Raw genomic sequence first — 17,097 nt, 5'->3', positions numbered from 1 at the left:
TGTGCTGAATACATAGTACTCAAGATATCTCAGTCAAGTATCAGTTAAAGAAAACAAATGCTGCTTGTATTAGTCAGTTTTTGCCATGATAGCAATCATCCTGAACATCTCAGATGCTTATATCCAAAAATATTTTCCTGTGAGTCTGGAAATTATCTGTGGCTATACTAGGCTCAGCTCAAGTCAACATGCGTTCTGGGACCCAGGCTGGAGGTCGGCTCACTTGGGATATGCTGTTCTCATGGCATTGGCAGGAGGATTCTTTACCATCTGAGCCACCAGGGAGGCCATTTTCATGGCAGAGGGCATAAATGCAAGAGTCTCTGACCAAGTACACAAGCACATCCACTCATATCTCATTCTCCAAAGCATGTCCTATGGACAAGCCAAAGTCAACGAGAGGTGCATACACACTCTTCTCCAGAATGCACACGGAGTTTTTGGTAATCACAATTCAATCTACCACACTACTGTGTTTTAAGCACAAAAGGATTCATTGTGTGGAATTGGGTGTTCACAAAACTGTCAGAGGTGCTGGAAAAATAGGATTTAGAGCAGGTGCTGTGTTTTCAGAGAATGGTACATCAGAAGGTGACTAAGATAGATGCTGACTTCCAGTTCACTCATAATCACAGCAAATTAATTTCTGGAAGAATCCTGTAAGGTTGGAATGGGGCTCCTTAAGCAACTGCTGACTCTACAGACTCACCTCTGTCTTTTCTTTCCTTCATAGGTTTGAACATGCATTGGGGGCGGCAACTCCAGGCACTTTGCATCCTATGGAGGTCTCAGATGTCCAATCACACTATCCGCATTCATACTAGGCAACTGGCATCCCTGCAGTGGGGACACCAGGAAGTTCCTGCCAAATTTAACTTTGCTACTGATGTGATAGATCACTGGGCTGGCATGGAGAAGGTAATGGGGTGGAAAAGAGGCACACAGTTGGAAAATTTGGCTGAGTTCACTAGTTCATCCATTCATTCAATAAGTATTTGTTGAGTACTTATTATGTGTCAGGCACTATAATGAGCTGTGAACAAGATGTCCATCTTCCATTAAGGTGCATAGGGTAGGAACAAGAGAACATGAGCTTGGCTGAAAGAAGGGTTCAGGAAACTGATGCAGGGTGGAGCAATCTGGGAACTGCCACACCTCAGACAGCTGAAACGCACAGCTGACCTGAACATACTCCTCCACATTCTCTCTTGTGACCTCCCAGGGTGAAACAAGGACTAGCGAGTTGGAGTCATAGAGGAAGTAAATTTGTATTTAATAAAAGAAAAATCAGCATTCTCTTGTTAAACCAGCATCAACGAAAGACTGAGTCAGTTTTCTCAGAAAGCTATGTGTCCTTGTCATTAGGGATACACAAGTAGAATGATTATTAGGCAGGGAGTGTCAAAAGGATTCCAACATGAGGCATCAGAGAAGAGAGTGATACAAAAATTCCTAAATTTTCTTTCCTAGCCTGGACTTCCAGAATTCTGCTCCATTCATTGCTGACACAATGACTGACTTTACCTGAGTTCAGTGGACCTTTATGGAAGATGAAAGGATTCATTCTGGCTAGGGTAGCAGAAGAGGTGGTTCTATTAGCATGGGCTTAAAAGAATGATCATCAGAAGGAATCATAGTTGTGATGTCTCAACACCATGACATAACTTTAGTACAGAAATGGCAAATGCCAGGCCTCTAGGCTAAACATAGCCCATGGTGCAGGGCTCTCTAAAAAAAAAAAAAAAAAATTGGTAAACATTTTAAAGTTGAAACTTTTCAAATAAAAATTTAGATTTCTGGCTTTTATTTTGAAGTTATACTTCTTTAGAATAATGAAGGAGGTCTTTACTACCATGACTCAAAATCCTGAATTCATAAAATCAGTGATTTACTAAATATATGTACATTTCAAAAAAACAAATTTCCATTGACAAACACTGTCAGCAAAATTTAAAATAATGACAATCAGAGTAAAGATATGCAACTCATAAAAGAGCCAAAAGTTAATATCTCTAATGCAAAAAGAGCTCCTAGAAATCAAGAATAAAAAGATGCAATCAAAAATAGATATGGGCAAATATATAAACAGTTCACAGAAAAGTGAACTCACAAGGCCCTTAAATATAAGAAAAAAGGCTCAACTTCACTCATAGTAATAGTTACACAAATGAAAACTTCACTGAAATAATATATCTTACCTACTAGTTACATAAAAATTTTGTCAACATACTCTGTTGACAAAACTATGAGGAAATAGACACAGGTACTGATCAAAGTGCAAAATGAGTCAACCCTTATAAAGAGGAATTTTGAAATATCTAATACAATTACAAATAAATTTTTCTCTTTGACTTGACATTAGTGCTTTCAAACTATGATATGGAGACCCTGAGGATTCCTGAGACTTTTCCCCGGGGAATATGTAAAATGAAAACAATTCAAAACAAAACTAAGAAGAATTGGAACTCTTTTGCAACACTGGTGGGAATGTAAAATGGTCCAGCCATTGTGGAAAACAATATATTTCCTCAAAAAATTAAAAATAGTTACTGTATAATCCAGTTTTTCCATTGTTGTGTATGTACCCCAAAGAATCAGAAGCAGGGTTTTGAAGAGATATTTATACACCATGTTTATGGTAGTATTAGTCACAGTAGCCAAAATGTAGGAACAATCCAATGTCTATCAATGGACTAGTGGATAAATAAAATTGGCATATCTACACAACATTTTTTAAAAAGAACGAAATTCTGATATATGATACACCATAGATGAACATTATAGACAAGTGAAATAAGCCAGATACAGAAGGAAAAATAATGTGTGAGTCCATTTATATGAGGTACCTAGAGTAGTCAATGGAGAAGGCAATGGCACCCCACTCCAGTACTCTTGACTGGAAAATCCCATGGATGGAGGAGCCTGGTAGACTGCAGTCCATGGGGTCGCTAAGAGTCGGACACGACTGAGGGACTTCACTTTCACTTTTCACTTTCATGCATTGGAGAAGGAAATGGCAACCCACTCCAGTGTTCTTGCCTGGAGAATCCCAGGGATGGGGGAGCCTGGTGGGCTGCCGTCTATGGGGTCGCACAGAGTCGGACATGACTGAAGCGATTTAGCAGCAGCAGCAGCAGAGTAGTCAAATTCAGAGACAAAAAGTAGAATAGTAGCTACCAGGGACTTGGGAGATAAGGGACTGGGGAGTCATTGTATAATGAATACACAGATTCAGTTTTAGACAATGAAAAAGTTCTGGAGACAAATGATGGTTGTGATTACACAGCAGTATAAATGCATGCCACCAAACCGTGTACTTTATAAATGGCTACAATGGTAAATTTTATGTGATGTATATTTTACCATGGGCTTCCCTGGTAGCTTGGTTGGTAAAGAATCCACCTGCAATGTAGAAGACCCTGGTTGGATCCCTGGGTCAGGAAGATCCCCTGGAGAAGGGCATGGCAACTCACTCTAGTATTCTTGCCTGGAGAATCCCCATGGACAGAAGATCCTGGCAGGCTACAATCTATGGGGTTGCAAGAGTTGGACATGACTGAGCAACTAAGCACAGCATATTTTACCACAATAAAAAATAAATACATAGAGATAGATAGATAAATCTAAGGTAATATTTGCCTTTTTAATTCTTATTCTCTCGGAAGTATACTGTGTCATTTTCCAGAGGCTACAACGAAGTAAATACAGAAAAATAAAGGAATCCAAATGTCTTCTATTAAGGAAGATATTAAGATTTGCAAAAATATAAAATGATGCCACTCTTCTCATTATATTTTGTTTGTTTCAGAAAGTATACTTACTTCTTCAATAAAACATATCTTATTTGTGTTAATATATGATGGACTTATTACTGTTATATTTAAAAGCTGAAGCTTCAATATTTTGGCCACCAAATGTGAAGAGCCAATTCATTGGAAAAAATCTTGATACAGGGAAAGATTGAGGGCAGAAGGAGAAGGGGATGACAGCGGGTGAGATGGTTGGATGGCATCACCAACTCTGGACATGACTTTGAGCAAACTTCAGGAGATAATGAAGGACAGGGAAGCCTGGCGTGCTGCAGTCCATGGGGTCACCAAGAGTTGGACATGACTTAGCGACTGAGCAAAAACAACAACAATAATGGATTTATTCACACATGTATATAATTTCTCAGTTTAATTTCTAACAAACATTGAGAGATATTAATAAAGGGCTTATAAATAAAGCTTTTTAGGATTGTAATACTTCTTAAGAGTGTATAGGAGTCCTGGGATCAAAAAGCTTATTAAGCACCACTGCGGCAGTTCCAAGATGGGAATTTATTTTACATGCTTGTGTACCAGCCCACTTTAATCATTAGGCCTTTTCTTTCTTCAGGCTGGCAAGCGACCCCCTGGCCCAGCCCTGTGGTGGGTGAATGGCAATGGCGATGAGGTAATGTGGAACTTCAGCCAACTGAGTGAACTCAGTCAACAAACAGCCAACGTCTTCGCAGGGCCATGTGGTCTGCAGCGTGGGGACCGTGTGACAGTGGTGCTGCCCCGAGTGCCTGAGTGGTGGCTGGTGATCCTTGGCTGCATGCGGGCAGGTTGGTGATTGACCACCTGAGCAGGGCACCATCTCCCTTGTGAAGGAAAGTGGTGGCAGAGAAATGCAATCATTCCTCCCAAAAGATGCCCCCTCCACCTATCATGTGGTCCCTCGTCATATAGAGACACCACTGTTCTCCCATTTATTTAAGCAAACTATGCCCTAAGCACTATACTAATTGGTTGCTAATACAGAGTAAACAAAACAGAGTCTATGGGACTCACAGATCTCTGGAGAAAGACAGCTGCTTTAAATTATTAATTGCATATACAACTATTGAATCACAGTTTTGATAAGTGGCATGAGGTTCTATAAGAACCTATACAAAATATTTGTCAAACTATTACCTATAGGGCAAATCCAGCCCACAGCTTGTTTTTATAAATAAGAAGTTTTATTAGAACCCAGTCATGCCCTTTTTGTATATTATCTGTGATTGCTTTTGAACTATAATAACAGACTAACATAATTTGGACAGAGAGCCTCTGGCACATAAAGCCTAAGATATTTGACATTTGCTTGGCCTTTTGTAGAAAAAAATTGCTGATCTTTGCTATAAAAGGAGACCCAAACAGACTAATCTGAGAGGTTTACAAAAGTCTTAGTAGAAGTAGTATTTAGTCTGAGAGCTGAAGGACAAGTTGGATTGAACCAGGAAAGGAGGAAGAGAGGAGGAGTGCTCCAAGCAGAGGGAACAGTAGAGGGGAGGGAAGCCTGAAAATCATGAAAGAACCTGGAATGATGATTTGTGTGCCTACAGCCCAGGCAGCAAAGAGAAAGTAATGGCAAATGGGTCTGGAAAGATGGACAGGTGCTAAACTGGCAGAATCTTGTAAGCCATGGCAAGGGAAGGGTACTGGGTCCTTATGCAGTGAGGAATGGAAACCGTAAACTGATTACATGTCATGATTGTTTTCTATGTATAGATGGTGACTCTGGATGGTGCATGGAGAATGGGATGAAGGAGGGAAAGAATGGGGTTGAGGAATTCAAATAGGAGACAAAGAATGATAGTGATTTCAATTTGGATGGGGAAGTAGAAATGAAGTTAAGTGGTTGGATTTGAGAAAACTGATCGCAAGATTTTTTTTGATGAATGACATTAGGTAGAGGAAGAAATCGTGTGAGATGGAGAAGTCAGAGTCACTCAGGCAACTGGGTGGATGCAGTGGTCTTTTTCACAGTGAGAAGCAGCTATGGGAAATCAGGGAAAGATGACAATTTCAATTTGGAAGCTGTTGAGTTAGGCGCACCCAAGTAATGTTCAAGAAGTGGGGAGACGGTCTAGTTATAAGATGAACATGTCCTAGGTGTATAATATAAAACATGATCACTATAGTTAACAATATGTATTGTAGAGAGTAAATTCTAAACATTCTCATCACAAGATAAAAAATAAGTGTAGTCATGTATAGTGATAGATGACATAAGGTAGTATTTATTAATTATCTATTTTTATTTAATATTTATTTATTTATTGTGGTATTCATTTATAGTATATAGGTATATCAAATAATTAATCTGTATACTTCAAATAAATAAATTATTGTATGTCAGTTATATCTCAATTTTTAAATATATGGATAAAAAGGAAGGGATGAGAAGTGAATAGCTGGGATTTAAGGGCATAACATCTGAGATGCAGACAAAAATTTAAAATTATCAATTTTTAGATATAAGAGATGAGAAGTGAAAGAGCCTCAAGAAACACCAGTATCCCTCATTTACAACTTATCTTTCCTGGTCTTCTTCACACACAACAAGCATTCTCATCAATAAGGAAGAAAATGTGAGTGTGGTAAAAAAAAAAAAAGAAAGTAAGAGTTATCAGAGGAATCTGAACACAGCTAGAGAAGCAGGTAGCCCATGGGAGGAGTGAGCAGGCCATGAGAGAAAAGTCACCCAAAGTGACACACTGAGAGATAATGGTCTGAAGGGAAGGAGAACTCAGAGCAGGAGATGGAGGGACAGTTGAGGTGGTAATGGGTCTGCAGTGTGGATCCTGAAGTGTTGAGAGTGGGAGAGAGCAAGCCAGAGGTGGAGACTAATAACCAGGAAGAACATGTGAAAGCAGCTTTATGACAGGTGAGAAACAGTCTAATTATTATCCAGAAGAATAAAGCAAAGTCACAAAAGTCTCATCAAGATAGAAAACAAAAACCTAGGAGTGCTCTTCCCAAAGAAAATTCAGTGTCCCATGCTTGAGATAGTCAGGACCTTGAGCACCGCAGAATCGCATGGACAATTGCAAGTTCTTTTAAGGCTCTAATATTTTAGTTACTATATATGATTGTTTGGATATAGCAAACTTCTATAGGGCAGTGTGTGTGTGTGTGTATGTGTGTGTTAGTGGCCTTAGACTACCAATGTTGTAACAGCAGGCAATTCGGTTTCTCTCAGTCTCAGTAGACTCCTTACAGCTCTGACAACCCCAGGGACATCTGTGTTTAAATCACTCTCTGGTCCCCAGTTCCTTTATTATTGATACTCCCCATTGGTTATCACCACCCCAACCTCCCCTAACCCAGCTGCTCCCCACTGGCTGTTCATATTAGGATTCTCTAGGGGAGAAATTAACCATCCCTTCCAGTTCTGTCTTTAAGTCATTTGACTTTTTCCAGGCCTTGTCTTCATGCCTGGGACCATCCAGATGAAAGCCAAAGACATTCTCTATAGGCTGCAGGTGTCTAAGGCCAAGGCCATTGTGGCTGGGGATGAGGTGGCTGAGATAGTGGACACTGTGGCACCTGAGTGCCCTTCTCTGAAAACGAAACTATTGGTGTCTGAGAAAAAACGGGATGGGTGGCTGGACTTCAAGACACTACTGTGGTGAGTATCTATGTGTCTTGTTGTTTAGTCACTGTTTTGTCCAATTCTTTTGTGACCCCATGGACTATAGCCCATCAGGTTCCTCTGTCCATTGGATTTCCCAGGCAAAAACACAGCAGTGGGTTGCCATTTCCTTCTCCAGGGGATCTTCCCAGGCCAGGGATCGAACCCACGTCTCCTGCATTGGCAGGTGGATTCTTTACCACTGAGGCACCAGGGAAGCCCATCAACATGTCTTAGCCTGAGCTTTTACCAAAGATGGAAACCTGCACTTATGTGCAGGTTCTTTATTTGGGAAGTCTGAGGAGCAGTGTGTATGATGGGGGAGAGTTAAGCAGGAAAGAAGTAAGAGTTAATACAGAGTTTATTATCTTTATTATTGAGTCACTGCACAGCATAAGTGGGCCTTGATCTGCAGGGACCTTTTGAGGAGCACACAGAATGCCTCTCAGGATTATCTACTGAAGGACTGACAAACACTGACCCATCAGCCCTTAACCTGCATTCATAGAGGGCTGCCCAGAGGTGTTATTTACCCCACACTCCGGGCTGCACATACATGCGTGCAGGATAGGCTCAGAGTCCCATGCCATGGTGGTGACAGAGAATGAAGGCTGGAGGCACAGAGTGCCTCACCTCACTGTGGCTCGCAGTAGAAGCAACAGCAAGTTGGAACTCACCCAGAGCTTTTGACTGTGTTGAATAAGAGGTAAAGCTGAGAGGGTATGTGGTAAAACACAGGAGATGGCTGGTACACAGGGTTTCTAGACTCCTTTTCCCATCTTCTGCATCCCTAAATGAGGCTGCCAGCCGTCTATAACATGATTGGCCAGAAAAGTCTCCCTTTCATATGTCTGAAATCTCCACACTAGAGTCAATACCTTAGGAAATTCCTAGGGAGGGTGTAAGCTTTTTCTTTCTAGTGTTACAGTCTTTAATATAACTGTCAGGGAAATAGACAACATAACAGCAGCTTTGAGAGACTCCAAAGAGGAGTAAATGCTTCTAGGGACTACAAAAGGGTAGATTGGGAAAATTTACACTAATTGAGCATCTCCTGTGCACCTGCTGTCATGCTGTGGCTTCCAACAACAAGCAAATTAACATTCACTGAGTTCTCAAAGCAAGTTGCCATTTCCTTTGTGTTAAAGTTAACTTTCTCAATAACTCTGAGATGGGTGTTATATTGATCCCATATTTCAGATATGGAAAATGAGACTCCGAGAAGTTAAATAAATAATCTAGAGTGACATGGTTAACAAAGTATCAAACTTGAGTGGTGTTCAAACCCAAGTCTGACTGACTCAAAGTCTCAAAATCTTATCCACTCATAAGCCTCCCTTCTAGAGTGTGTCAGCTGACTTGCCTCTCCAGTATGAGGGAAGATGGGAAGGCATGAGTCACCAAGACATCTGGGGTCCAGGGCAGATCTTATTAGGTGACAATCTGTCACTGTTGTCAGGAAAGCATCTACTACCCATTGCTTTGTGGAGACTGGGAGCCAAGAAGCAGCTGCCATCTACTTCACCAGTGGAACTAGTGGCCTTCCTAAGATGGCAGAACACTCCCACTCAAGCCTAGGAATAAAGGCCAAGATGGATGCTGGGTAAGAAGAGTCCTTTCTCTCTGGAAACTATGTGACTAGACCTTGAGATGTTTCTGAACTCAAATTCAATTCTCTTGAAATAAATAGGTTACCATGTGGCACTTCTGAGAAACAGAGTTGGAAAGGAGGGCAAGGGGGAACATGGCTTAGCAAGCTGGGTATCCAGTGACCCGTGGTAGAACATTTCTGTCATCGATAACAAGAGATCACAAAACCTCTTCAGTGCTTTGAGCAGTGTATCTATTAGCTTGAGTGCTTAGCACAAGGTTGATATGCATTTTTTCCCAAGACTGACCTGTAGCTTGTCCTTTGGAATGTTAGTAATTTTCTTTGATGCTGTCCACATTCCAAGAGGCTGTTTTTGTCAGTAGCAAATTACTTTTCAAATTCATTAAATAGGGATCTGTAATTGGATTAATAATATGAACTGAGATCTCAGAATTTCTGTATCTTGGATCTCATAATTTAGTCTTTTCTTTCACTCTACATCAATCTCATCAGTGGAGTCAGAAAATAGTGTGTTAAGATTGTCATGCAATGATAACAAGAGATCTTGATTTTTTCAGTTGATCCTGCTTGCCATGCTAATTTTATTACAACTAGAAAATGCTTTAATGCAAAAGACCTCAAAAACTTAAATGTCCTATCTATGAGCCTATGGCATCAGAAAATTAAATTTCATAGAAATTATTTAATAGAAGAGCTACAGTAAGAAAAACAGTTTCAAAAGATGGAAAGATAAATAAATGAAGCTAATATATTAAATTCCACTCACCCTCGAAAATTTGATTCCATTTGGCTATGACCTAATTTCTCTACAGAGCTGGCTGTGGGTGAAAGTAGCAATCATCTTTAGGACGGGACATATTCTATGGTAATTCCCAGCCACAGGGAAGTTCTTTCTATGCAGCTTAAATTATTTTTGCTTTCAGTTCAGTTCAGTTCAGTTCAGTTGCTCAGTCGTGTCCGACTATTTGTGACCCCATGAATCGCAGCACACCAGGCCTCCCTGTCCATCACCAACTCCCAGAGTCTACTCAAACTCATGTCCATTGAGTCGGTGATGCCATCCAACCATCTCATCCTCTGTCATCCCCTTCTCGTCCTGCCCCCAATCCCTCCCATCATCAGAGTCTTTTCCAGTGAGTCAACCCTTCGCATGAAGTTGCCAAAGTATTGGAGTTTCAGCTTTAGCATCAATCCTTCCAAAGAACACCCAGGACTGATCTCCTTTAGAGTGGACTGGTTAGATCTCCTTGCAGTCCAAAGGACTCTCAAGAGTCTTCTCCAACACCACAGTTCAAAAGCATCAATTTTTCGGCGCTCAGCTTTCTTCGCAGTCCAACTCTCACATCCATACATGACCACTGGAAAAATCATAGCCTCGACTAGATGGACCTTTGTTGTCAAGTAATATCTCTGCTTTTGAATATGCTATCTAGGTTGGTCATAACTTTCCTTCCAAGGAGTAAGCATCTTTTAATTTCATGGCTGCAGTCACCATCTGCAGTGATTTTGGAGCCCAGAAAAATAAAGTCTGTTTCCCCATCTATTTCCCATGAAGTGATGGGACCGGATGCCATGATCTTAGTTTTCTGAACATTGAGCTTTAAGCCAACTTTTTCACTCTCCACTTTCACTTTCATCAAGAGGCTTTTGAGTTCCTCTTCACTTTCTGCCATAAGGGTGGTGTCATCTGCATATCTGAGGTTATTGATATTTCTCCCAGCAGTCTTCATTCCAGCTTGTGCTTCTTCCAGCCCAGTGTTTCTCATGATGTACTCTGCATATAAGTTAAATAAGCAGGGTGACAATATACAGCCTTGACATACTCCTTTTCCTATTTTGAACCAGTGTGTTGTTCCACGTACAGTTCTAACTGTTGCTTCCGGACCTGCATATAGGTTTCTCAAGAGGCAGGTCAGATGGTCTGGTATGCCCATCTCTTTCAGAATTTTCCACAGTTTATTGTGATTCACACAGTCAAAGGCTTTGGAATAGTCAATAAAGCAGAAATAGATGTTTTTCTGGAACTCTCTTGCTTTTTCAATGATCCAGTGGATGTTGGCAATTTAATATCTGGTTCCTCTGCCTTTTCTAAATCCAGCTTGAGCATCTGGAAGTTCATGGTTCATGTATTTTTGCTTTAAGACAAGCTTAATACTTTAAATTCTGGCCTAAAAAGAGAAAGGTTACAAGTGTCACTCTGCATGAGACCCTCAGTTGTGCTCAAAAAAAAAAAAAGAGAACCAACCAAGGTCTATGCAGCCAAAGTTCAACTTGCAGGCAAGGCCACTTTTTAGAATATCCACTTAGGTGTGTTTTTTTAGTAAACATTTCCTAAGTGGTTATCACAGGCCACAAGCTGTACTCAGTACTGGAGTTAAAGTGGAAATGAGACCCAGTTAGCTGTTGAGTCATGGGAGCTGGAGTCACACCTTCTGAACAGGCACCTGCTCTTGAGATAGGACATGTGGATAGAACAACTCTCCTTCCCCCTGCTTGCTTATACCTTAATATACGTATACACATATGCAAACATTCAGGTACACACAGTCCTCTGCACACATACCTACCTCTACCCACGTATACACATACTCATGCTCCATCCACACCCACATGCACTCATATATGTTTTTCCTCTGTGTTCTCAGAAAATGGACAGACCTGCAAGCCTCTGACATAATATGGCCTATATCAGACACAGCTTGGATAGTGAACATTTTGGGCTCACTTCTGGAACCCTGGACGTCAGGAGCATGCACATTTATCCATCTCTTGCCAAAGTTTGATCCAGTGATCATTCTAAAGGTAAGAGAAGATCCAGTTTGCACCGGATGGTCAGAGTGAGCCCATCTTGAAGTTTCTTTCAATTCGTCTAATTTTTACTAAGCTTAGCCATGCGGATAGAAAGTGTTCAGTAAGCAAGATGGAAATGGTTCCTGCCCTCATGCAATTCATGGTCTGGGAAAGGAGACAGACACATACACAATTAAAAGGACTATATTCAGGAGACAAGCATCATGGGTCATTCCTTCATTTAACACATATTTAATGGGCCCTTGCTCTGGTATCAAGTATCAGATAGATGACAGTGAACTGAGTGTAATGCAGAGGAATGGACTACTAGAGATGATGCTGTCTTGTGCATGTGTGTGTATGTGTGTGCCTATAGTGTAACCATTTTAAGTGTGTAGCTTGAAAATGATTTACCTGCATTAGACCTTTTATTAATCGCTCATCTGCTATACAGAATTCCATAGCATGGGTGGCTTAAACAACAAACAATTATTTCCTCATTATCCTGGCAATCTGAGCTCAAGCTGCCGGTATAGTTGGGTTCTTGGTAAGAACTCTCTTCTGGGCTGCCTTCTTGCTATATCCTCATACAGTAAAGAGAGTGAGCCCTGGTATTCCTTCTTTATCTTATAAGGACAATAATCTCACAATGAGGGACCCGCCCTCATGACTGCATCTAAACCCAATTGTCTTCTGAAGGACTTACTTCTAAATACCATCACACTGGGGCTTAGGGCTTCAGTGTATGGATTGTGGGGGGACACAACATTCAGTCCACAACACATAGCCATGTAATCACCATCAGATCAAGATATAAAATGTTACTTGCATTGCAGAAACAGGCCATACCCCTCATGTCATTGTTCACACTCCATAGATTATTCATTGTTAACCTCTATCACCATAGATTTACTTTGCCTCTTCTTGAACTTCATGTAATCTTTTGTGTCAGGCTTCTTTCATTCAATATATTCTCTGTGAATACTGTCCATATTACTGCACATATTAGAAGTCTGTATAGTGTTCCATTCTGTGGGTCTATCACAGTTTCTCTTACCATCCTATTGTTGGTGGACATTAGGGTCATTTTCAGTCTGAGATTATCATCTATGAGGAATTTTGAAGAATAAATAAGAGTTCTTCCTGTGGAACTTGATGGAGTAACCATTAAATAAAATCTACAAACTGCAGGATCCTGCGGCAACAAAGCAATGGAAATAGGCTCATTTTGCTTGCAAAGGCACACCCAATTTGTACTTCATTTGTGATAGAGAGTGGGCAATTAACACCCTGGGGCCTCCAGATCTCTGTAGCAGTTAATGACTCAGATTTCTGTTTGGCTGGCAGTAGAGATACCAGGAGCAAACTGAAGCATAGATGACATCTTCCAAGGGCAAGTTCTGCAGTCTCTCAAGAGATTCTCTTTATATGATTCTGTCATTTTCTGTTTTAAACAAATTCTTATTCTGTCTCCTTCCACAAAAAGATTTGAAGTGGCTTTTGTAAAGAGTCACAAATAGAAAAAAAGTATGGAACAAATGTAAAATTATAAAGCCTATTAGGGAAATATAGGCTGAAGATTTGGGTGAGTGAGTGGGAAGACTAAGGAAAGGAAGCAAATAAGTAGGTAATTGCAAATAAGTGGGTAAAGCAAATAAGTAGATAATTGCATGTTGAGCTTCCTGTAAGGCAAGGCAATAAGGGAAGTGAGATAATTTTCATCTCTTATACCAGTATGTCAAAAGCACTCAGAGGAAATAATTACATGGTGTGTTAACATTAGTGATTTTTTTAGATGTTCTGTCTAAACCATTCTTTGTAATAAATTCTGTACAAAGCAAAGCATGGAATGAAGGTGATATTATTGCTGTTGTTTAGTCTCTCCGTTGTGTCTAACTCTTTTCCAACCCCACGGACTCTAGCCTACCAGGGTCCTCTGTCCATGGGATTTCCCAGACAAGAATTCTGGAGTGGGTTGACACTTCCTTCTTCAGGGTATCTTCCAGACCCAGGGATCAAACCTGTGTCTCCTACATTGGCAGGTAGATTTTTTACCATTAAGCCACCAGGGAAGTCCATGAAGGTGGTATTACTAAAAAGTATAGGCTGCAAATGACAGTGCTGCTATTTGCTGATTGTGCGGCTTCGGGCAAGTTGCTCAACCCTCTGTAAAATGGGGATGATAATACAAACTCCATCAGGTTATAGTGGGAATTAAATGAGAGAGCACAGAGCCTGGCAAGTACTCAGTAGTACCTTATTTTTTGTAGCACTTCTGTAAAGTCTATAGGTGCTTTTAACTTTTAAAAGCACTTTCTACCTGAATTATGTCCCAAAAATATTTTGGGGAAAATACGGTTGGGATTCAGTGCAGTTTAGTTGTTCAGTCGTGTCCGACTCTTTGCGACTACACTGACTGCAGCAAGCCAGGCTTCCCTGTCCGTTACCAACTCCCAGAGATTACTTAAACTCATGTCCATTGAGTCGGTGATGCCATCCAACCATCTCATCCTCTGTCGTCCCCTTCTCCTCCTGCCCTCAATCTTTCCCAGCATCAGGGTATTTTCAAATGAGTCAGCTCTTCACATCAGGTGTCCAAAGTATTGGAGTTTCAGCTTTAGCATCAGTCCTTCCAATGAATACCCTGGACTGATCTCCTTTAGGATGGACTGGTTATACCTCCCTGCAGTTCAAGGAACTCTCAAGAGTCTTCTCCAACACCACAGTTCAAAAGCATCAATTCCTCACGCTCAGCTTTCTTTATTGTCCAACTCTCACATCCAAACATGACTACTGGAGAAACCATAGCTTTGACTAGATGGACCTTTGTTGACAAAGTAATGTCTCTGCTTTTTAATGTGCTGTCTAGATTGGTCATAACTTTTCTTCCAAGGAGTAAGCATCTTTTAATTTCATGGCTGCAGTCACCATCTGCAGTGATTTTGGAGCCCAGAAAAATAAAGTCTGGGACTGTGTCTACTATTTTTCCATCTATTTGCCATGAAGTGATGGGACCAGATGCCATGATCTTACTTTTCTGAATGTTGAGCTTTAAGCCAACTTTTTCACTCTTATTTCACTTTCATCAAGAGGCTCTTTAATTCTTCACTTTCTGCCATAAGGGTGGTGTCATCTGCATATCTGAGGTTATTGATATTTCTCCCAGCAATCTTGATTCCATCTTGTGCTTCTTCCAGCCCAGGCTTTCTCATGATGTACTCTGCATATAAGCTAAATAAGCAGGGTGACAATATATAGCCTCGACGTACTCCTTTTCCTATTTGGAACCAGTCTGTTGTTCCATGTCCAGTTCTAACTGTTGCTTCCTGACCTGCATATAGGTTTCTCAAGAGGCAGGTCATGTGGTCTGGTATTCCCATCTGTTTCAGAATTTTCCACAGTTTATTGTGATCCACTCAGTCAAAGGCTTTGGCATAATCAATAAAGCAGAAGTAGATCAATAAATCTACTTTGGCATAATCAATAAAGCAGAAGTTTCTGAACTCTCTTGCTTTTTTGACGATCCAGCGGATGTTAGCAATTTCATCTCTGGTTCCTCTGCCTTTTCTAAAACCACTTTGAGCATCTGGAAGTTCATGGTTCACATATTGTTGAAGCCTGGCTTGAAGAATTTTGAGCATTACTTTACTAGTGTGTGAGATGAATGAAATTGTGCAGTAGCTTGTGTATTCTTTGGCATTGCCTTTCTTTGGGATTAGTATGAAAACTGACTTTTTCAGTCCTGTGGCCACTGCTGAGTTTTCCAAATTTGCTGGCATATTGAGTGCAGCACTTTCACAGCATCATCTTTCAGGATTTGAAATAGCTCAACTGGTATTCCATTACATCCACTAGCTTTGTTCATAGTGATGTTTCCTAAGGCCCACTTGACTTCACATTCCAGGATATCTGGCTCCAGGTGAGTGATCACACCATCATGATTATCTGGGTTTTGAAGACCTTTTTTGTACAGTTCTTCTGTGTATTCTTGCCACCTCTTCTTAATCTCTTCTGCTTCTGTTAGGTCCATACCATTTCTGTCCTTTATTGATCCCATTTTTGCATGAAATGTTCCCTTGGTATCTCCAATTTTCTTGAAGAGATCTCTAGTCTTTCCCATTCTATTGTTTTCTTCTATTTCTTTGCACTGATCACTGAGGAAGGCTTTCTTATCTCTCCTTGCTGTTCTTTGGAACTCTGCATTCAAATGGGTATATCTTTCCTTTTCTTCTTTGCTTTTGGCTTCTTTTCTATTCACAGCTATTTGTAAGGCCTCCTCAGACAGCCATTTTGCTTTTTTTACATTTCTTTTTCCTGGGGATGGTCTTGATCCCTGTCTCTATACAATGTCACGAACCTCAGTCCATAGTTCATCAGGCACTCTGTCTATCACATCTAGTCACTTAAATCTATTTCTCACTTCCTCTGTATAATGGATTTGATTTAGGCCATACCTGAATGGTCTAGTGGTTTTCCATACTTTCTTCATTTTAATTCTGAATTTGACAATAAGGAGTTCATAATCTGAGCCACAGTCAGCTCCCTGTCTTGTTTTTGCTGACTGTATAGAGCTTCTCCATCTTTGGCTGCAAAGAATATAATCAATCTGATTTCAGTGTTGACCATCTGGTGATGTCCATGTGTAGAGTCTTCTCTTGTGTTGTTGGAAAAGGGTGTTTGCTATGACCAGTGCGTTCTCTTGGCAGCACTCTATTAGCCTTTGCCTTGCTTCATTCTATACTCCAAAGCCAAATTTGCCTGTTACTCCAGGTGTTTCTTGACTTCCTACTTTTGCATTCCAGTCCCCTATAATGAAAAGGACATCTTTTGGGGTTGTTAACTCTGGACGGTCTTGTAGGTCTTCATAGAAATGTTCAACTTCAGCTTCTTCAGCATTACTGATCAGGGCATAGACATGGATTACTGTGATATTGAATGGTTTGCCTTGGAAACAAACAGAGATCATTAACCTATTGTAAAACTGGTCTAAGGAGGTTAAAGACTTAACCTCCACCAGTTAAGACCACACGGTTGGTTTGCAACAGCAGCTGATCTCCCATTGGTGACTGGAAGTTTATGTAATTCTAGAGGTGAGTTCATAGGGACAAGTCAGTCAATTGGCAGGAAGAAGCAGCCTGATTTGACCAAAAAGAAAAAAAAAAACAAACTGTCCTCGACGTTTTTCTGTAATAAAAACTGCAATCATTCATCTGTCATTTTTGGTTTGAAGGTTCATGAAAATTGGGCTCATTTGGCCTGAAGTAGACCCA

At 40.6% G+C, this 17,097-nt stretch overlaps 1 protein-coding gene across 1 annotated transcript in view; it reads left to right on the top strand.

The window, feature by feature from the left end:
- Window positions 1-741: 741 nt before the first annotated feature.
- The window catches only part of LOC102271620 (acyl-coenzyme A synthetase ACSM2B, mitochondrial), a 46,274-nt gene continuing 29,918 nt past the window's right edge, over window positions 742-17,097 (top strand). The window contains exons 1-5 of the mRNA XM_070362576.1: window positions 742-918; window positions 4,381-4,591; window positions 7,215-7,422; window positions 8,885-9,028; window positions 11,683-11,839. Of these exons, the coding sequence (XP_070218677.1) occupies window positions 742-918; window positions 4,381-4,591; window positions 7,215-7,422; window positions 8,885-9,028; window positions 11,683-11,839 (897 nt within the window). The remainder of the gene's footprint in view (window positions 919-4,380; window positions 4,592-7,214; window positions 7,423-8,884; window positions 9,029-11,682; window positions 11,840-17,097) is intronic.

Source organism: Bos mutus, chromosome 25, assembly GCF_027580195.1.
Source record: "Bos mutus isolate GX-2022 chromosome 25, NWIPB_WYAK_1.1, whole genome shotgun sequence".
NCBI lineage: Eukaryota > Metazoa > Chordata > Mammalia > Artiodactyla > Bovidae > Bos > Bos mutus.
The sequence above is the reverse complement of the archived record's forward strand: the minus strand, read 5'-3'. Positions and strand labels throughout refer to the sequence as shown.